Below are 22,012 nucleotides of genomic sequence, written 5' to 3'. Positions count from 1 at the left end.
TGCACATCGCCATAGTCATAATTATTTCAATTTATAAGTGCAATTATTATGCAAACAATTAATACATTAATTATGGCTCAAAAATAAAGGAGGGCGATGAGAACGTACCCTGTACGGGTCTGCATTCGACGAATGCATTTCCATCGAAGCCCGGAGGGCAGCTGCACATCGGTATGTGGTTGATAACGTCGCATTGTGCGTTCTGACCGCACGTTCCGGGGCAGGGATCCGCGCACTTGTTGCGCATGCACGCTTTGTCTCTGGGACATTCTGCGCTGACAACGCATTCCGGCCTGCATCCGACGTACGGATCGCCTTGGTATTCGGGAAGACACGTGCACACGCCGTCTCTGCACTGAGCGTTAGGTCCGCATGGCGACGGATTGCAAGGGTCTGATTCTTGGGGCGGTTCGGCGGCTAAAAACACGAGAGGGGGGTAATCTAAAACCGTTTCATCGTACGTTATTGTATTCATGGAGCATGATGCGCACATTCTTAGCAAAACGCGAGCATCGCCTACGATAGAACTCCCGACTGCATTCTGCGATCGATCGGTCCGGTCCGCTGAAGCCGTGGCAAAATAAATAAATAAATTTCCAGTACTACACGCGAGACGGAAATCCGGATAAAAGGAACCGGTTTTTTTTGTTGCGAGAACGCGAGTCTGCCAAAGGCTCGCAAGCAAGAGATAGTCGGGAGTTATATTGTAGCTGCGAATGTCGGTATTTAAAAAGCTGACAAAGCAGATCCGCCGGATCGTTCGCTTACGTGGCGGCTTGGGGAAGCAGTTCGTGAAGGGATCTCCCGTGTAACCTTCGGGGCACGTGCACACGGGCGTGTGATTAATGACGGCGCACTGGGCACCCAATCCACACGAACCGGGGCAAGGGTCACGGCACTTTTGATTCATGCACGCCTTGTTACTGGAGCACTCGGGATTTATGGTGCATTCGGGTCGGCAGTTAGGGGGGCTTCCTATGTACGTTGACAGACATGAGCAGGACGGCGCACCGCCAATGTCCCTGCATTGCGAATTGAGACCGCAAGGGGACGGTACGCACGGATCTCTGAAAGGTTCCGCTTGTAGGGGAGGTGTCGGCGCTGAAAACCAAGCGACGGGGGTTAACACAGATTGGGCCCGACGGACGAAACGTTGTATGTAAACGTAATAATACTATTAATTGAGCAAATCATTCAATTACGAGTACGAACGGAAAGGTCACTCACGGGGTATTGGGTAACATCTGGAGAATGGGTCTCCAGTGTATCCTTGGTTACAAGAACATATCGGGCTGTGGTTGTTGACGTTGCACCTGGCGTTCTGGCCGCAGGGACCTGGGCATGGGTTTGTGCATTTCTGATTGAAACAGGCCTTATCCTGCGGACATTCCGAACTGACGACGCATTCCGGTCTGCACGCGGGCGGCGCTCCGACATACGTCGGTAAGCACGAGCACACTCCTTGTCCGTTTATTACCCTGCATTGGCTGTTTGGTCCACACGGCGAAGGGTTGCATGGGTCGACTGGTTCCGCTACGACCGCTGGGAGGATAACAATGTATTTTGAAATTAAATCTGTCATGGGAAAGGACAATGACTACGCATTCCGATTGGATGCGTACATGAAGAATTAGGTAACAAATTTTGAATTTACGTAATGTTCATACTATTGACGTTGATCGATCAAAAATTAATGTGGTAACTCCGATTAAAATTTTGTTTAGGTCATTTAGTTCTAACACCGCGACTGGTGCGTTTGGAGTACTTGGCCATTAGATATAATAAACGTGTTACTTAAATGTGGTAATTAAAAGGTCAGTGATTGTGTTAATATAAACGAATCGATTTAAACATTAAATGTGTTTTCATCGCATAAAAACAAACATGTTTTTATGTGATGCGTATCTCACATATAATCAAAAGATTAAAATTCATAATAGCGTAATGCGCCGTTTGTTTTTCTTCGTAAACTCTCACGTATTCGGCTAGTTTCAGAATAGCGTATTGTTACGTTCGCCGTTTATTCCCGAATCATTGATGAATGTTTGTTGTTTTCGGTTCATACACGATATTATAACAATTCATATATTAATGAACACATAATTGGCTAATAATTAATTAATTTATGCATACATTCAGATTAGCTATGCGTTATTAGTGTTAAAATTTTAGGTATCTATCTAATCACTATTGGAAATTATGATGAAATAATTCACTCTTCTCGACTGATAGTGAGCCTGTCAAGATAAAACTGAATTTGCTTGCCAAATAAATGCATTCGTGAAACCTTCCAAAATAATTTCATTTAATCACACTGTCATTGGCAATACTCGAATTTGACTGCTACGTGTCATTACAAAGAACCTTCAAGGCTTATTTGAGAAAACAAAAAGTCATAGAATATCAGAATAGTTTGCAATACAGACTTTCTAGAACTAATTGGCCCAAATGACGTACTTTCTGATGAGAAACGATGTTGTTTTTATAAAAATAATTTGTGAAAGTGTCGAGTGATTCTACTACATGGAAAAAAACTGAAGGATCTGCGAGTTATATAATTATGGTATAATAAAAGAAAGATAAATATCACACATTCTACACATATCTCGAATGTGAAAAAACTATACGAGTTGAGAACTGGGGGGTGTATCTTTGTTACAGCGATCTTGATCCCCTTTGCTCATTTATCCAAATATATGGCACTACGATAACGCATGAAGTTGCAATGACACGATGGCAGTTCAATGACCAGTCAGAGCTCAGCCATGGCCCAGGTAATCGACATTCGAGCTGAGAGATGAGCTGAGAGCTGATGTCATGTCATTCTTTTAACATGTCATGTCTACTGATATCTACACGAAATCTATTATTCGTGCATTATTTTTCGAGTTTAAATTGGTGTTAATAAAATAAGTAAGTCTATTTTTATTATATTATGTTTATAAACATTTAGCGTAAACATAACTATGTGAAGAAGTTACCGTTTTAGTAAAAACGCAAATTAAAATGTCTAAATAAAATTTTGCTGTCTAGGAAATAATTAAATTCATCAATCTGACATTAAGTGCTGTGAAAATATTTACCATCGATGGTCGGAGTGCGTACGATTAATATTATTACATACTTATGTTCCCATAAATTTATGTTGTTTTTCATAAAGCCAATATTATCATCATCGCAAAAAACTGTATCTGACTTAAAATATCGACTTTTATTTATTTTTGACACAATTTCGTTTTTATAAGAATAATTACGAATAGTTTTTTGGGTTCTGGGGCTCATAGTCAATTTTCATAGTCACGCAAATTTGAGAGGGCATCCATGTATATATATATATATATATATATAATATACACACACACATGTCTGTTATCTTTGGAGAGAGTGATATTGAATATGACGATGAAAATAATTAAGTTAAATTTTATTGCCTTTTCCCTTCCTCTATTTTAGTCCATATTAGTTCATTCGTTTAAATAATAAAACAAATCGTACACTTTATGAGTCTCGGATTAAATGCTACTTCATGGATAACTAATCTATTATATAGAATAAACAAACATCGCTTAAAAGGCTCTTAATATCAGAATAAATTGTTGTAGAAATAAAACTTTTCTTAAAAACTTGTTTTGATTTCCTGTAAACTATTCAAAATGGACGTACGTTTTAATGATACGAGGTCCTATAAATAACCAACTTGCGTATATATTAAGAAAAATAGGTTTGAACCCAAGCGTTTATTAGAAAATTATCCAGCTGCTGATTATCGGATAAGGAGTGGAATCAAAACAAATCTTACGTTCTTGGAACACGTTGCAATAACGGAACGGATCTCCCGTGTATCCAGGCCTGCACGTGCACGAAGGTAGATGGTTGATAACCTGGCAATCCGCGTTCTGACCGCACGTGCCGGGGCACGGATCTTGGCATTTATTACGCAAGCACGCTCTGTTGGATGCGCAATCAGAGTTGAGAACGCACTCTGGCCGACAGCCTTCGTAAGGGTTTCCAAAGTATTCGGGGAGACAAGTGCAGGCGCCGGCGCCGTTTTGTTCTCTGCATACGGCGTTGGAGCCGCAAGGGGATGGAATGCATGGCGTGGAGGGTTCTTCTCTCGGTGGCGGTTCCGATTGTTGCACGAAACACTGCACGAATGCATCGCCGGTGTATCCGACGGAGCAGATGCACATCGGCGTGTGGCTGACCACGCGGCATTCCGCGTTCGCGCCGCACGATCCGGGGCAGGGGTCTTTGCATTTCTGATTGATGCACGCCAAGTGACTAGAGCATTCGCTATTACTGACGCACTCGGGTCTACAGATCGGGGGTGATCCTGTGTACTCAGGGAGGCACGAGCACGAAGGCGAATCGCCGACTTCCTTGCACTGGGAGTTGGGACCACACGGAGACGGTTGGCAAGGGTTCACGATAATCGCAGGCGTGTCGGCTGTGAAATAAATTCCGATAATTCAAATGACGCTGGGGTATGTGAATTTTTGCGTACTAAATAAATAATAATAATTATATCGTTAGGCATAGGTATATAATATTTCATAGACAATATTATACCCGCATGTATGTATGGAATATTATGCATTAAGCAAATTGTTGACAAGAATTAAAAAGCACTGCATAGATAGTCAATGAGGGGCTTACGTATGGGCTGACATCTGACGAACGGGTCGCCCGTGTACCTCGCGGGACACCTGCAAATGGGATTGTGATTTATGACCTCGCATCTAGCGCCAAGACCGCATGTTCCGGGGCATGGATCTCTACACTTTTGATTGCTACAAGCTTCGTTCTGTGGACACTCGGAACTGACCACGCACTCGGGTCTGCACGTGGGCGGACTTCCGATGAAGCCCTGCACGCAAGAGCACACTGCCTGTCCGTTGATCTCCCTACATTGACTGTTGGGTCCACAGGGTGACGGATTGCAGGGGTTGGTTACGATGGGAGCTAAATAAAACAATGGGGAGCGAATGAGCGACATAAGTACCGTGACAGTTGACATAGCATATCGCCATAGTCATAATTATTTCAATTTATAACTGCTATTATTATGCAAACAATTAATACATAAATTATGACTCAAAAATAAAGGGGGGCGATGAGAACGTACCCTGTACGGGTCTGCATTCGACGAATGCATTTCCATCGAAGCCTTGAGGGCAGCTGCACATCGGTATGTGGTTGATAACGTCGCATTGTGCGTTCTGACCGCACGTACCGGGACAGGGATCCGCGCACTTGTTGCGCATGCACGCTTTGTCTCTGGGACATTCTGCGCTGACAACGCATTCCGGCCTGCATCCGACGTACGGATCGCCTTGGTATTCGGGAAGACACGTGCACACGCCGTCTCTGCACTGAGCGTTAGGTCCACATGGTGAGGGATTGCAAGGATCTGATTCTTGGGGTGGTTCGGCGGCTAAAAACACGAGAAGGGATAATCTAAAACCGTTTCATCGTACGCTATCGGCACGTTATTGTATTAATGATGCGCACATTCTTAGCAAAACGCGAGCATCGCCTACGATAGAACTTCCGACTGGATTCTGCGATCGATCGGTCCGATCCGCTGAAGCCGTGGCAAAATAAATAAATTTCCAGTAATACACGCGAGACGGAAATCCGGATAAAAGGAAACGTTTTTTTTGTTGTTGCGAGAATGCGAGTCTGCCAAAGGCTCGCATGCAAGCGACAGTCGGAAGTTATATTGTAGCTGCGAATATCTTTATTTAAAAAGCTGACAAAGCAGATCCGCCGGATTGTTCGCTTACGTGGCGGCTTGGGGAAGCAGTTCGTGAACGGATCTCCTGTGTAACCTTCGGGGCATGTGCACACGGGCGTGTGATTAATGACGGCGCACTGGGCACCCAATCCACACGAACCGGGGCAAGGGTCACGGCACTTCTGATTCATGCACGCTTTGTTACTGGAGCACTCTGAATTTATGGTGCATTCGGGTCGGCAGTTAGGGGGGCTTCCTATGTACGTTGACAGACATGAGCAGGACGGCGCACCGCCAATGTCCCTGCATTGCGAATTGAGACCGCAAGGGGACGGTACGCACGGATCTCTGAAAGGTTCCGCTTGTAGGGGAGGTGTCGGCGCTGAAAACCAAGCGACGGGGGTTAACACAGATTGGGCCCGACGGACGCAACGTCGTAAGTGAACGTAATAATATTAATAATTGAGCAAATCATTCAATTACGAGTTCGAACGGAAAGGTCACTCACGGGGTATCGGGTAACATCTGGAGAATGGGTCTCCAGTGTATCCTTGGTTACAAGAACATATCGGGCTGTGGTTGTTGACGTTGCATCGGGCGTTCTGGCCGCAGGGACCTGGGCATGGGTTTGTGCATTTCTGATTGAAACAAGCCTTATCCTGCGGACATTCCGAACTGACGACGCATTCCGGTCTGCACGCGGGCGGCGCTCCGACATACGTCGGTAAGCACGAGCACACTCCTTGTCCGTTTATTACCCTGCATTGGCTGTTTGGTCCACACGGCGAAGGGTTGCATGGGTCGACTGGTTCCGCTACGACCGCTGGGAGGATAACAATGTATTTTGAAATTAAAACTTCCATGGGAATGGATAATGACTACGTATTTCGATTGGATGCATACATGTAGAATTATGTAAAAATTTTTGAATTTACGTTATGTTCATACTATTGACGTTGATCGATCAAAAATTAATGTGGTGACTTAATGATTAAAATTTTGTTTAACTCATTTAGGTCTAGCACCGCGACTGGTGCGTTTGGAGTACTTGGCCATTATATATAATAAACGTGTTATTTAAATGTGGTAATTAAAAGGTCAGTGCTTGAGTTAATATAAACGAATCGATTTAAACATTAAATGGGTTTTCATCGCATTGAAACAAACATGTTTTTATGCGATGCGTATCTCACATATAATCAAAAGATTAAAATTCATAATAGCGTAATGCACCGTTTGTTTTTTTTCGTAAACTCTCACGTATTCGGCTAGTTTCAGAATAGCGTATTGTAACGTTCGCCGTTTATTCACAAATCATTGATGAATGTAGTTTGTTTTCGGTTCATACACGATATTATAACAATACATATAATAATGAACACATACTTGGCTAATAATTAATTTATTTATTCATACATTTAGATTAGCTATGCGTTATAAGAGTTAAAAGTTTAGGTAGCTATCTAATCACTATTGGAAATTATGATGAAATAATTTCCCCTTTTCGACTGATAGTGAGCCTGTCAAGATAAAACTGAATTTGCTTGCCAAATAAATGCGTCCTTGAAATCTTCAAAAATAATTCCATTTGGTCACACTGTCATGGACAATACTCGAACCGGACTTCTACGTGTCATTACAAAGAACCTTCAAGGGTTATTTGAGAAAACAACAAGTCATAGAAATATCGAAATAGCTTGCAATACAGAGTTTCTAAAACTAATTGGCCCAAATGACGTAATTTCTGATGAGAAACAATATATTGTTTTTATAAAAATAGTTTGTGAAAGTGTCGAGTTAATCTACTACTTGGAAAAAAACTTAAGGATCTGCGAGTTATATAATTATGGTATAATAAAAGAAAGATAAATATCACACATTCTACACATATCTCCAATGTGAAAAAACTATACGAGTTGAGAACTGGGGGGTGTATCTTCGATACAGCGATCTTGATACCCTATGCTCATTTATCCAAATATATGGCACTACGATAACGCATGAAGTTGCAATGACACGATGGCAGTTCAATGACCAGTCAGAGCTCAGCCATGGCCCAGGTAATCGACATTCGAGCTGAGAGATGAGCTGAGAGCTGATGTCATGTCACTCTTTTAAAATGTCATGTCTACTGATAGTCTAGTTCATTCGTTGCAGTAATAAAACAAATCGTACACTTTATGAGTTTCGGATTAAATGCTAATTCATAGATAACTAATATATTATATAAAATAAATAAACATCGCTTAAAAGGCTCTTAGTATCAGAATAAACTGCTGTAGAAATAAAACTTTTCTTAACAACTTGTTTTAATTTCCTGTAAACTATTCAAAGTGGACATACGTTTTAATGATACGAAGTCCTATATATAACCAACTTGCGTACATATTAATAAAAATAGGTTTGTACCCAAGCGTTTATTAGAAAATTATCTAGCTGCTGATTATCGGATAAGGAGTGGAATCAAAACAAATCTTACGTTCTTGGAACACGTTGCAATAACGGAACGGATCTCCCGTGTATCCATGCCTGCACGTGCACGAAGGTAGATGGTTGATAACCTGGCAATCCGCGTTCTGACCGCACGTGCCGGGGCACGGATCTTGGCATTTATTACGCAAGCACGCTCTGTTGGATGCGCAATCAGAGTTGAGAACGCACTCTGGCCGACAGCCTTCGTAAGGGTTTCCAAAGTATTCGGGGAGACATGTGCAGGCGCCGGCGCCGTTTTGTTCTCTGCATACGGCGTTGGAGCCGCAAGGGGATGGAATGCATGGCGTGGAGGGTTCTTCTCTCGGTGGCGGTTCCGATTGTTGCACGAAACACTGCACGAATGCATCGCCGGTGTATCCGACGGAGCAGATGCACATCGGCGTGTGGCTGACCACGCGGCATTCCGCGTTCGCGCCGCACGATCCGGGGCAGGGGTCTTTGCATTTCTGATTGATACACGCCAAGTGACTAGAGCATTCGCTATTACTGACGCATTCGGGTCTACAGTTCGGGGGTGATCCTGTGTACTCAGGGAGGCACGAGCACGAAGGCGAATCGCCGATTTCCTTGCACTGGGAGTTGGGACCACACGGAGACGGTTGGCAAGGGTTCACGATCACCGCAGGCGTGTCGGCTGTGAAATAAATTGGAACGATTCCGATAATTCAAATGACGCTGGGGTATGCGAATGTTTGCGTACTGAATAAATAATAATAATTATATCGCTTGGCATAGGTATATAATATTTCAAAGATAATATTATACTCGCATGTATGTATAGAATTTTATACATTAAGCAAATTGTTGACAAGAATTAAAAAGCACTGCATAGATAGTCAATGAGTGGCTTACGTATGGGCTGACATCTGACGAACGGATCGCCCGTGTACCTCGCGGGACACCTGCAAATGGGATTGTGATTTATGACCTCGCATCTAGCGCCAAGGCCGCATGTTCCGGGGCATGGATCTCTACACTTTTGATTGCTACAAGCTTCGTTCTGTGGACACTCGGAACTGACCACGCACTCGGGTCTGCACGTGGGCGGACTTCCGATGAAGCCCTGCACGCAAGAGCACACTGCCTGTCCGTTGATCTCCCTACATTGACTGTTGGGTCCACAGGGTGACGGATTGCAGGGGTTGGTTACGATGGGAGCTAAATCAGAGAATGGGGAGCGAATGAGCGACATTAGTACCGTGAGAGTTGACATCGCACATCGCCATAGACATAATTATTTCAATTTATAACTGCAATTGTTATGCAAACAATGAATACATTAATTATGGCTTAAAAATAAAGGGGGGCGATGAGAACGTACCCTGTACGGGTCTGCATTCGACGAACGCATTTCCATCGAAACCTGGAGGGCAGCTGCACATCGGTATGTGGTTGATAACGTCGCATTGTGCGTTCTGACCGCACGTGCCGGGACAGGGATCCGCGCACTTGTTGCGCATGCACGCTTTGTCTCTGGGACATTCTGCGCTGACAACGCATTCCGGCCTGCATCCGACGTACGGATCGCCTTGGTATTCGGGAAGACACGTGCACACGCCGTCTCTGCACTGAGCGTTAGGTCCGCATGGCGACGGATTGCAAGGGTCTGATTCTTGGGGCGGTTCGGCGGCTAAAAACACGAGAGGGGGGTAATCTAAAACCGTTTCATCGTACGTTATTGTATTCATGGAGCATGATCCGCACATTCTTAGCAAAACGCGAGCATCGCCTACGATAGAACTCCCGACTGCATTCTGCGATCGATCGGTCCGGTCCGCTGAAGCCGTGGCAAAATAAATAAATAAATTTCCAGTACTACACGCGAGACGGAAATCCGGGTAAAAGGAACCGGATTTTTTTGTTGCGAGAACGCGAGTCTGCCAAGGCTCGCATGCAAGAGACAGTCGGGAGTTATATTGTAGCTGCGAATGTCGGTATTTAAAAAGCTGACAAAGCAGATCCGCCGGATCTTTCGCTTACGTGGCGGCTTGGGGAAGCAGTTCGTGAAGGGATCTCCCGTGTAACCTTCGGGGCACGTGCACACGGGCGTGTGATTAATGACAGCGCACTGGGCACCCAATCCACACGATCCGGGGCAAGGGTCACGGCACTTTTGATTCATGCACGCCTTGTTACTGGAGCACTCTGGATTTATGGTGCATTCGGCTCGGCAGTTAGGGGGGCTTCCTATGTACGTTGACAGACATGAGCAGGACGGCGCACCGCCAATGTCTCTGCATTGCGAATTGAGACCGCAAGGGGACGGTACGCACGGATCTCTGAAAGGTTCCGCTTGTAGGGGAGGTGTCGGCGCTGAAAATCAAGCGACGGGGGTTAACACAGATTGGGCCCGACGGACGCAACGTTGTATGTGAACGTAATAATACTATTAATCGAGCAAAAATTCAATTACGAGTACGAACGGAAAGGTCACTCACGGGGTATTGGGTAACATCTGGAGAATGGGTCTCCAGTGTATCCTTGGTTACAAGAACATATCGGGCTGTGGTTGTTGACGTTGCATCGGGCGTTCTGGCCGCAGGGACCTGGGCATGGGTTTGTGCATTTCTGATTGAAACAAGCCTTATCCTGCGGACATTCCGAACTGACGACGCATTCCGGTCTGCACGCGGGTGGCGCTCCGACATACGTCGGTAAGCACGAGCACACTCCTTGTCCGTTTATTACCCTGCATTGGCTGTTTGGTCCACACGGCGAAGGGTTGCATGGGTCGATTGGTTCCGCTACGACCGCTGGGAGGATAACAATGTATTTTGAAATTAAATCTTTTATGGGAAAGGACAATGACTACGCATTCCGATTGGATGCGTACATGAAGAATCAGGTAAAAATGTTTGAATTTACGTAATGTTCATACTATTGATGTTGATCGATCAAAAATTAATGTGGTGACTCCGATTAAAATTTTGTTTAACTCATTTAGGTTTAGCACCGCGACTGGTGCGTTTAACATCAACAACAACATAATCATGTTTTTATGCGATGTGTATCTCACATATAATCAAAATGTTAAAAATCATAATAGCGTAATGAATCGTTTGTTTTTTTTCGTAAACTCTCACGTATTCGGCTAGTTTCAGAATATCGTATTGTATCGTTCGCCGTTTATTCACAAAATCATTGATGAATATTTGTCGTTTTCGGTTCATACAAGATATTATAACAATGCATATATTAATGAACACATATTTGGCTAATAATTAATTTATTTATTCATACATTCAGATTAGCTATGCGTTATTAGAGTTAAAATTTTAGGTATCTATCTAATCACTATTGGAAATTATGATGAAATAATTTCCTCTTCTCAACTGATAGTGAGCCTGTCAAGATAAAACTGAATTTGCTTGCCAAATAAATGCGTACGTGAAATCTTCAAAAATAATTCCATTTGGTCACACTGTCATGGACAATACTCGAACCGGACTTCTACGTGTCATTGCAAAGAACCATCAAGGGTTATTTTAGAAAACAACAAGTCATAGAAATATCAGAATAGCTTGCAATACAGACTTTCTAGAACTAATTGGCCCAAATGACGTAATTTCTGATGAGAAACGATGTTGTTTTTGTAAAATTAGTTTGTGAAAGTGTCGAGTGATTCTACTACATGGAAAAAAAACTTAAGGATCTGCGAGTTATATAATAATTATGGTATAATAAAAGAAAGATAAATATCACACATTCTACACATATCTCCAATGTAAAAAAAAAACTATACGAGTTGAGCGCTGGGGGGTGTATCTTCGATACAGCTATCGTGATCCCATATGCTCATTTATCCAAATATATGGCACTACGATCACGCGTGAAGTTGCAATGACACAATGCTAGTTCAATGACCAGTCAGAGCTCAGCCATGGCCCAGGTAATCGATATTTGAGCTGAGAGATTATTTGTCACTGATGTCATGTCATTATTTTAAAATGTCATGTCAGTTCTATTCTATTGATATCTAAACGAAATCTAGCATTCGTGTATTATTCGACATTCGAGCTGAGAGATTATTTGTCACTGATGTCATGTCATTCTTTTAAAATGTCATGTCAGTTCTACTTTATTGATATCTACATGATATATAGGATTCGTGCATTATTCGAAATCCAAGCTGAGAGAATATTTGTCACTGATGTCATGTCATTCTTTTAAAATGTCATATCAGTTCTACTCTAGGTACTGATATATACACGAAATCTAGCATTCGTGCATTATTTTTTGAGTTTAAATTGGTGTTAATAAAATAAGTAAGTCTATATTTATTATATTATGTTTATAAACATTTACGTAAACATAAATATATGAAGAAGTTACCGTTTTAGTAAATAACGCATATAAAAATGTCTAAATTATATTTGCGTATTCTTACAAAAGTGGAAATGGCGACTATATAATAATATATTTATTTTCTGACGTTTACATTTTAAAATTATTGATTTAGAATCTATATTATTAAAATGTTGTTGAAATTTAGGTTTTTGGCTACGCAGAATAACAGGAAGCGTTGAAAAATTGAAATGAAATCTTAAGGTTACACGTGGGAAATAATTAAATTCATCAATCTGAGAGTAAGTGCTGTGAAAATATTTACCATTGATGGTCGGAGTGCGTTACGATTAATATTATTACTTACATAATTATGCTCCCATAAATTTATGTTGTTTTTCATAAAGCCAATATTATTATCATCGCAAAAAACTGTATCTGACTTAAAATATCGACTTTTATTTATTTTTGCCACAATTTCGTTTTTATAATAATTATTACGAATAGATTTTTGGGTTATAGAGCTCAGAGTCAATATTTATAGTGACGTAAATTTTACAGGGCATCGATGAATATATATATACACACACACACACACACGTCTGTTAAATTTGGTGAGAGTGACATTGAATATGACGATGAAAATAGTTATGTTAAATTTTATTGCCTTTTTCCTTCCTCTATTTTAGTCCATATTAGTTCATTCGTTGAAATAATAAAACAAATCGTACACTTTATGAGTCTCGGAATAAATACTACTTCATAGACAACTAATATATTATATAAAATCAATAAACATCGTTTAAAAGGTTCTTAGTATCAGAATAAACTGTTGTGGAAATAAATCTTTTATTAAAAACTTGTTTTGATTTTCTGTAAAATATTCAAAATGGACGTACGTTTTAATGATACGAAGTCCTATAAATAATCAACTTGCGTATATATTAAGAAAAATAGGTTTGAACCCAAGCGTTTATTAGAAAATTATCCAGCTGCTGATTAACGGATTAGGAGTGGAATCAAAACAAATCTTACGTTCTTGGAACACGTTGCAATAACGGAACGGATCTCCCGTGTATCCAGGCCTGCACGTGCACGAAGGTAGATGGTTGATAACCTGGCAATCCGCGTTCTGACCGCACGTGCCGGGGCATGGATCTTGGCATTTATTACGCAAGCACGCTCTGTTGGATGCGCAATCAGAGTTGAGAACGCACTCTGGCCGACAGCCTTCGTAAGGGTTTCCAAAGTATTCGGGGAGACATGTGCAGGCGCCGGCGCCGTTTTGTTCTCTGCATACGGCGTTGGAGCCGCAAGGGGATGGAATGCATGGCGTGGAGGGCTCTTCTCGCGGTGGCGGTTCCGATTGTTGCACGAAACACTGCACGAATGCATCGCCGGTGTATCCGACGGAGCAGATGCACATCGGCGTGTGGCTGACCACGCGGCATTCCGCGTTCGCGCCGCACGATCCGGGGCAGGGGTCTTTGCATTTCTGATTGATACACGCCAAATGACTAGAGCATTCGCTATTACTGACGCACTCGGGTCTACAGTTCGGGGGTGATCCTGTGTACTCAGGGAGGCAAGAGCACGAAGGCGAATCGCCGACTTCCTTGCACTGGGAGTTGGGACCACACGGAGACGGTTGGCAAGGGTTCACGATCACCGCAGGCGTGTCGGCTGTGAAATAAATTTGAACGATTCCAATAATTCAAATGACGCTGGGATATGCGAATGTTTGCGTACTGAATAAATGATTCTAATTATATCGTTCGGCATAGGTATATAATATTTCATAGATATGCTCGTATGCATGTATGGATTATTATGCAATAAGAAAATTGTTGACAGGAATTAAAAAGCACTGCTACATAGATACTAAATGAGTTGCTTACGTATGGGCTGACATCTGACAAACGGATCGCCCGTGTACCTCGCGGGACACCTGCAAATGGGATTGTGATTTATGACCTCGCATCTAGCGCCAAGGCCGCATGTTCCGGGGCATGGATCTCTACACTTTTGGTTGCTACAAGCCTCGTTCTGTGGACACTCGGAACTGACCACGCACTCGGGTCTGCACGTGGGCGGGCTTCCGATGAAGCCCTGCACGCAAGAGCACACTGCCTGTCCGTTGATCTCCCTACATTGACTGTTGGGTCCACAGGGTGACGGATTGCAGGGGTTTGTTTTCACGGGAGCTGAATCAGAGAGGGGGAAGAACGAGCGACGTTAAGACCGGGGCAATAGTGATCGCCTAAATGGCAATGCTATGTCATTATTTGATACTGTGCATTATGAATTAAACTATAAGAAATCGTTTACTGTTTCAAAGGATTCCTATAGATATGTATGCATTTAAATATCAAAAAGTGGAGCGGCGGAACGTACCCTGGACGGGTCTGCATTCGACGAATGCGTTTCCGTCAAAGCCAGTGGGGCAGCTGCACATCGGTATGTGATTGATAACGTCGCATTGTGCGTTCTGACCGCACGTGCCGGGGCAGGGATCCGCGCACTTGTTGCGCATGCACGCCTTGTCTCTGGGACATTCTGCGCTGACAACGCATTCCGGCCTGCATCCGACGTACGGATCGCCTTGGTATTCGGGAAGACACGTGCACACGCCGTCTCTGCACTGAGCGTTAGGTCCGCATGGCGACGGATTGCAAGGGTCTGATTCTTGGGGCGGTTCGGCGGCTAAAAACACGAGAGGGGGGTAATCTAAAACCGTTTCATCGTACGTTATTGTATTCATGGAGCATGATGCGCACATTCTTAGCAAAACGCGAGCATCGCCTACGATAGAACTCCCGACTGCATTCTGCGATCGATCGGTCCGGTCCGCTGAAGCGGTGGCAAAATAAACAAATAAATTTCCAGTACTACACGCGAGACGGAAATCCGGATAAAAGGAACCGGTTTTTTTTGTTGCGAGAACGCGAGTCTGCCAAAGGCTCGCAAGCAAGAGACAGTCGGGAGTTATATTGTAGCTGCGAATGTCGGTATTTAAAAAGCTGACAAAGCAGATCCGCCGGATCGTTCGCTTACGTGGCGGCTTGGGGAAGCAGTTCGTGAAGGGATCTCCCGTGTAACCTTCGGGGCACGTGCACACGGGCGTGTGATTAATGACGGCGCACTGGGCACCCAATCCACACGAACCGGGGCAAGGGTCACGGCACTTCTGATTCATGCACGCCTTGTTACTGGAGCACTCTGGATTTATGGTGCATTCGGGTCGGCAGTTAGGGGGGCTTCCTATGTACGTTGACAGACATGAGCAGGACGGCGCACCGCCAATGTCCCTGCATTGCGAATTGAGACCGCAAGGGGAAGGTACGCACGGATCTCTGAAAGGTTCCGCTTGTAGGGGAGGTGTCGGCGCTGAAAACCAAGCGACGGGGGTTAACACAGATTGGGCCCGACGGACGCAACGTCGTATGTGAACGTAATAATATTATTAATCGAGCAAATCACTCAATTACTAGTTCTAACGGAAAGGTCACTCACGGGGTATCGGGTAACACCTGGAGAATGGGTCTCCAGTGTATCCTTGGTTACAAGAACATATCGGGCTATGGTTGTTGACGTTGCACCTGGCGTTCTGGCCGCAAGGGCCGGGGCATGGGTTTGTACATTTCTGATTGAAGCACGCCTTGTCCCGCGGACATTCCGAACTGACAACGCATTCCGGTCTGCATGCGGGCGGCGCACCTACGTACGTCGGCAAACAAGAGCACACTCCTTGGCCGTTTACCTCTCTGCATTGACTGTTGGGGCCGCAGGGCGACGGGTTGCACGGATCAACCGGATCGGCTTGAACGGCTGAGGAGGGAAATGTGTATTTTAATTTGACTGCGTACGCATCCAAGTTTCATTCATTATATTATCGCGATATTGTTGTGTGAGACACTGGCAATCGAAACTAAGTCGGTAGGTAGTTTAAAAAAAAAAAAACAAAAAAACTATGTGGGTCATCAGATTTCGAGTTGGCTTTGATCGATCAAATCAATACGACGTAACGACTGACTGAAAATAACGAGCGCATATTGCTGAGCAATATTCAGCAAGAGCTGCAGAGGTCGGCCGAAGATCGGCACATTTTCTTTGAGCTCGCGACCTATTTCCATTTTCAGTTTGCAAACTCAAAACGCTACTAGACCTAGTTAATGTAACGCGTAGGTGCATGCACATTATATATAAAAAATATATATTATATACTATGTAATGCTGATAATAAATATTAATATGTATCTATCTAACCAAGGGAATCGATATTATGGTTTGAAATACGCCTTACGTTCTTGGAACACGTTGCAATAACGGAACGGATCTCCCGTGTATCCAGGCCTGCACGTGCACGAAGGTAGATGGTTGATAACCTGGCAATCCGCGTTCTGACCGCACGTGCCGGGGCACGGATCTTGGCATTTATTACGCAAGCACGCTCTGTTGGATGCGCAATCAGAGTTGAGAACGCACTCTGGCCGACAGCCTTCGTAAGGGTTTCCAAAGTATTCGGGGAGACAAGTGCAGGCGCCGGCGCCGTTTTGTTCTCTGCATACGGCGTTGGAGCCGCAAGGGGATGGAATGCATGGCGTGGAGGGCTCTTCTCGCGGTGGCGGTTCCGATTGTTGCACGAAACACTGCACGAATGCATCGCCGGTGTATCCGACGGAGCAAATGCACATCGGCGTGTGGCTGACCACGCGGCATTCCGCGTTCGCGCCGCACGATCCGGGGCAGGGGTCTTTGCATTTCTGATTGATACACGCCAAGTGACTAGAGCATTCGCTATTACTGACGCACTCGGGTCTACAGTTCGGGGGTGATCCTGTGTACTCAGGGAGGCACGAGCACGAAGGCGAATCGCCGACTTCCTTGCACTGGGAGTTGGGACCACACGGAGACGGTTGGCAAGGGTTCACGATCACCGCAGGCGTGTCGGCTGTGAAATAAATTTGAACGATTCCAATAATTCAAATGACGCTGGGGTATGCGAATGTTTGCGTACTGAATAAATGATTCTAATTATATCGTTCGGCATAGGTATATAATATTTCATAGATATGCTCGTATGCATGTATGGATTATTATGCAATAAGAAAATTGTTGACAGGAATTAAAAAGCACTGCTACATAGATACTAAATGAGTTGCTTACGTATGGGCTGACATCTGACAAACGGATCGCCCGTGTACCTCGCGGGACACCTGCAAATGGGATTGTGATTTATGACCTCGCATCTAGCGCCAAGGCCGCATGTTCCGGGGCATGGATCTCTACACTTTTGGTTGCTACAAGCCTCGTTCTGTGGACACTCGGAACTGACCACGCACTCGGGTCTGCACGTGGGCGGGCTTCCGATGAAGCCCTGCACGCAAGAGCACACTGCCTGTCCGTTGATCTCCCTACATTGACTGTTGGGTCCACAGGGTGACGGATTGCAGGGGTTTGTTTTCACGGGAGCTGAATCAGAGAGGGGGAAGAACGAGCGACGTTAAGACCGGGGCAATAGTGATCGCCTAAATGGCAATGCTATGTCATTGTTTGATACTGTGCATTATGAATTAAACTATAAGAAATCGTTTACTGTTTCAAAGGATTCCTATAGATATGTATGCATTTAAATATCAAAAAGTGGAGCGGCGGAACGTACCCTGGACGGGTCTGCATTCGACGAATGCGTTTCCGTCAAAGCCAGTGGGGCAGCTGCACATCGGTATGTGATTGATAACGTCGCATTGTGCGTTCTGACCGCACGTGCCGGGGCAGGGATCCGCGCACTTGTTGCGCATGCACGCTTTGTCTCTGGGACATTCTGCGCTGACAACGCATTCCGGCCTGCATCCGACGTACGGATCGCCTTGGTATTCGGGAAGACACGTGCACACGCCGTCTCTGCACTGAGCGTTAGGTCCGCATGGCGACGGATTGCAAGGGTCTGATTCTTGGGGCGGTTCGGCGGCTAAAAACACGAGAGGGGGGTAATCTAAAACCGTTTCATCGTACGTTATTGTATTCATGGAGCATGATGCGCACATTCTTAGCAAAACGCGAGCATCGCCTACGATAGAACTCCCGACTGCATTCTGCGATCGATCGGTCCGGTCCGCTGAAGCGGTGGCAAAATAAACAAATAAATTTCCAGTACTACACGCGAGACGGAAATCCGGATAAAAGGAACCGGTTTTTTTTGTTGCGAGAACGCGAGTCTGCCAAAGGCTCGCAAGCAAGAGACAGTCGGGAGTTATATTGTAGCTGCGAATGTCGGTATTTAAAAAGCTGACAAAGCAGATCCGCCGGATCGTTCGCTTACGTGGCGGCTTGGGGAAGCAGTTCGTGAAGGGATCTCCCGTGTAACCTTCGGGGCACGTGCACACGGGCGTGTGATTAATGACGGCGCACTGGGCACCCAATCCACACGAACCGGGGCAAGGGTCACGGCACTTCTGATTCATGCACGCCTTGTTACTGGAGCACTCTGGATTTATGGTGCATTCGGGTCGGCAGTTAGGGGGGCTTCCTATGTACGTTGACAGACATGAGCAGGACGGCGCACCGCCAATATCCCTGCATTGCGAATTGAGACCGCAAGGGGAAGGTACGCACGGATCTCTGAAAGGTTCCGCTTGTAGGGGAGGTGTCGGCGCTGAAAACCAAGCGACGGGGGTTAACACAGATTGGGCCCGACGGACGCAACGTCGTATGTGAACGTAATAATATTATTAATCGAGCAAATCACTCAATTACTAGTTCTAACGGAAAGGTCACTCACGGGGTATCGGGTAACACCTGGAGAATGGGTCTCCAGTGTATCCTTGGTTACAAGAACATATCGGGCTATGGTTGTTGACGTTGCACCTGGCGTTCTGGCCGCAAGGGCCGGGGCATGGGTTTGTACATTTCTGATTGAAGCACGCCTTGTCCCGCGGACATTCCGAACTGACAACGCATTCCGGTCTGCATGCGGGCGGCGCACCTACGTACGTCGGCAAACAAGAGCACACTCCTTGGCCGTTTACCTCTCTGCATTGACTGTTGGGGCCGCAGGGCGACGGGTTGCACGGATCAACCGGATCGGCTTGAACGGCTGAGGAGGGAAATGTGTATTTTAATTTGACTGCGTACGCATCCAAGTTTCATTCATTATATTATCGCGATATTGTTGTGTGAGACACTGGCAATCGAAACTAAGTCGGTAGGTAGTTTAAAAAAAAAAAAACAAAAAAACTATGTGGGTCATCAGATTTCGAGTTGGCTTTGATCGATCAAATCAATACGACGTAACGACTGACTGAAAATAACAAGCGCATATTGCTGAGCAATATTCAGCAAGAGCTGCAGAGGTCGGCCGAAGATTGGCACATTTTCTTTGAGCTCGCGACCTATTTCCATTTTCAGTTTGCAAACTCAAAACGCTACTAGACCTAGTTAATGTAACGCGTAGGTGCATGCACATTATATATAAAAAATATATATTATATACTATGTAATGCTGATAATAAATATTAATATGTATCTATCTAACCAAGGGAATCGATATTATGGTTTGAAATACGCCTTACGTTCTTGGAACACGTTGCAATAACGGAACGGATCTCCCGTGTATCCAGGCCTGCACGTGCACGAAGGTAGATGGTTGATAACCTGGCAATCCGCGTTCTGACCGCACGTGCCGGGGCACGGATCTTGGCATTTATTACGCAAGCACGCTCTGTTGGATGCGCAATCAGAGTTGAGAACGCACTCTGGCCGACAGCCTTCGTAAGGGTTTCCAAAGTATTCGGGGAGACAAGTGCAGGCGCCGGCGCCGTTTTGTTCTCTGCATACGGCGTTGGAGCCGCAAGGGGATGGAATGCATGGCGTGGAGGGCTCTTCTCGCGGTGGCGGTTCCGATTGTTGCACGAAACACTGCACGAATGCATCGCCGGTGTATCCGACGGAGCAGATGCACATCGGCGTGTGGCTGACCACGCGGCATTCCGCGTTCGCGCCGCACGATCCGGGGCAGGGGTCTTTGCATTTCTGATTGATACACGCCAAGTGACTAGAGCATTCGCTATTACTGACGCACTCGGGTCTACAGTTCGGGGGTGATCCTGTGTACTCAGGGAGGCACGAGCACGAAGGCGAATCGCCGACTTCCTTGCACTGGGAGTTGGGACCACACGGAGACGGTTGGCAAGGGTTCACGATCACCGCAGGCGTGTCGGCTGTGAAATAAATTTGAACGATTCCTATAATTCAAATGACGCTGGGGTATGCGAATGTTTGCGTACTGAATAAATGATTCTAATTATATCGTTCGGCATAGGTATATAATATTTCATAGATATGCTCGTATGCATGTATGGATTATTATGCAATAAGAAAATTGTTGACAGGAATTAAAAAGCACTGCTACATAGATACTAAATGAGTTGCTTACGTATGGGCTGACATCTGACAAACGGATCGCCCGTGTACCTCGCGGGACACCTGCAAATGGGATTGTGATTTATGACCTCGCATCTAGCGCCAAGGCCGCATGTTCCGGGGCATGGATCTCTACACTTTTGGTTGCTACAAGCCTCGTTCTGTGGACACTCGGAACTGACCACGCACTCGGGTCTGCACGTGGGCGGGCTTCCGATGAAGCCCTGCACGCAAGAGCACACTGCCTGTCCGTTGATCTCCCTACATTGACTGTTGGGTCCACAGGGTGACGGATTGCAGGGGTTTGTTTTCACGGGAGCTGAATCAGAGAGGGGGAAGAACGAGCGACGTTAAGACCGGGGCAATAGTGATCGCCTAAATGGCAATGCTATGTCATTGTTTGATACTGTGCATTATGAATTAAACTATAAGAAATCGTTTACTGTTTCAAAGGATTCCTATAGATATGTATGCATTTAAATATCAAAAAGTGGAGCGGCGGAACGTACCCTGGACGGGTCTGCATTCGACGAATGCGTTTCCGTCAAAGCCAGTGGGGCAGCTGCACATCGGTATGTGATTGATAACGTCGCATTGTGCGTTCTGACCGCACGTGCCGGGGCAGGGATCCGCGCACTTGTTGCGCATGCACGCTTTGTCTCTGGGACATTCTGCGCTGACAACGCATTCCGGCCTGCATCCGACGTACGGATCGCCTTGGTATTCGGGAAGACACGTGCACACGCCGTCTCTGCACTGAGCGTTAGGTCCGCATGGCGACGGATTGCAAGGGTCTGATTCTTGGGGCGGTTCGGCGGCTAAAAACACGAGAGGGGGGTAATCTAAAACCGTTTCATCGTACGTTATTGTATTCATGGAGCATGATGCGCACATTCTTAGCAAAACGCGAGCATCGCCTACGATAGAACTCCCGACTGCATTCTGCGATCGATCGGTCCGGTCCGCTGAAGCGGTGGCAAAATAAACAAATAAATTTCCAGTACTACACGCGAGACGGAAATCCGGATAAAAGGAACCGGTTTTTTTTGTTGCGAGAACGCGAGTCTGCCAAAGGCT

General features: G+C 45.3%; 1 protein-coding gene across 1 annotated transcript in view; it reads right to left on the bottom strand.

The window, feature by feature from the left end:
• The window catches only part of dpy (fibrillin-like protein dumpy), a 373,870-nt gene that overhangs the window by 48,182 nt on the left and 303,676 nt on the right, over nucleotides 1-22,012 (bottom strand). The window contains exons 76-101 of the mRNA XM_085957936.1: nucleotides 21,445-21,753; nucleotides 20,949-21,254; nucleotides 20,086-20,733; nucleotides 19,296-19,610; nucleotides 18,837-19,169; nucleotides 18,177-18,485; nucleotides 17,681-17,986; nucleotides 16,818-17,465; nucleotides 16,028-16,342; nucleotides 15,569-15,901; nucleotides 14,909-15,217; nucleotides 14,413-14,718; nucleotides 13,550-14,197; nucleotides 10,669-10,983; nucleotides 10,211-10,543; nucleotides 9,552-9,860; nucleotides 9,083-9,388; nucleotides 8,217-8,864; nucleotides 6,246-6,560; nucleotides 5,787-6,119; nucleotides 5,126-5,434; nucleotides 4,657-4,962; nucleotides 3,800-4,447; nucleotides 1,228-1,542; nucleotides 769-1,101; nucleotides 109-417 (exon numbers count right to left, since the gene is read on the bottom strand). Of these exons, the coding sequence (XP_085814062.1) occupies nucleotides 109-417; nucleotides 769-1,101; nucleotides 1,228-1,542; nucleotides 3,800-4,447; nucleotides 4,657-4,962; nucleotides 5,126-5,434; nucleotides 5,787-6,119; nucleotides 6,246-6,560; nucleotides 8,217-8,864; nucleotides 9,083-9,388; nucleotides 9,552-9,860; nucleotides 10,211-10,543; nucleotides 10,669-10,983; nucleotides 13,550-14,197; nucleotides 14,413-14,718; nucleotides 14,909-15,217; nucleotides 15,569-15,901; nucleotides 16,028-16,342; nucleotides 16,818-17,465; nucleotides 17,681-17,986; nucleotides 18,177-18,485; nucleotides 18,837-19,169; nucleotides 19,296-19,610; nucleotides 20,086-20,733; nucleotides 20,949-21,254; nucleotides 21,445-21,753 (9,864 nt within the window). The remainder of the gene's footprint in view (nucleotides 1-108; nucleotides 418-768; nucleotides 1,102-1,227; nucleotides 1,543-3,799; nucleotides 4,448-4,656; nucleotides 4,963-5,125; nucleotides 5,435-5,786; nucleotides 6,120-6,245; nucleotides 6,561-8,216; nucleotides 8,865-9,082; nucleotides 9,389-9,551; nucleotides 9,861-10,210; nucleotides 10,544-10,668; nucleotides 10,984-13,549; nucleotides 14,198-14,412; nucleotides 14,719-14,908; nucleotides 15,218-15,568; nucleotides 15,902-16,027; nucleotides 16,343-16,817; nucleotides 17,466-17,680; nucleotides 17,987-18,176; nucleotides 18,486-18,836; nucleotides 19,170-19,295; nucleotides 19,611-20,085; nucleotides 20,734-20,948; nucleotides 21,255-21,444; nucleotides 21,754-22,012) is intronic.

The sequence above is a fragment of the Rhyacophila brunnea genome, unplaced genomic scaffold (assembly GCF_057557595.1).
Source record: "Rhyacophila brunnea isolate RB1 unplaced genomic scaffold, BYU_Rbru_1.0 scaffold_7, whole genome shotgun sequence".
In the NCBI taxonomy this organism is placed as follows: Eukaryota; Metazoa; Arthropoda; class Insecta; order Trichoptera; family Rhyacophilidae; genus Rhyacophila; species Rhyacophila brunnea.
This window is presented reverse-complemented; position numbering and strand designations above follow the sequence as displayed.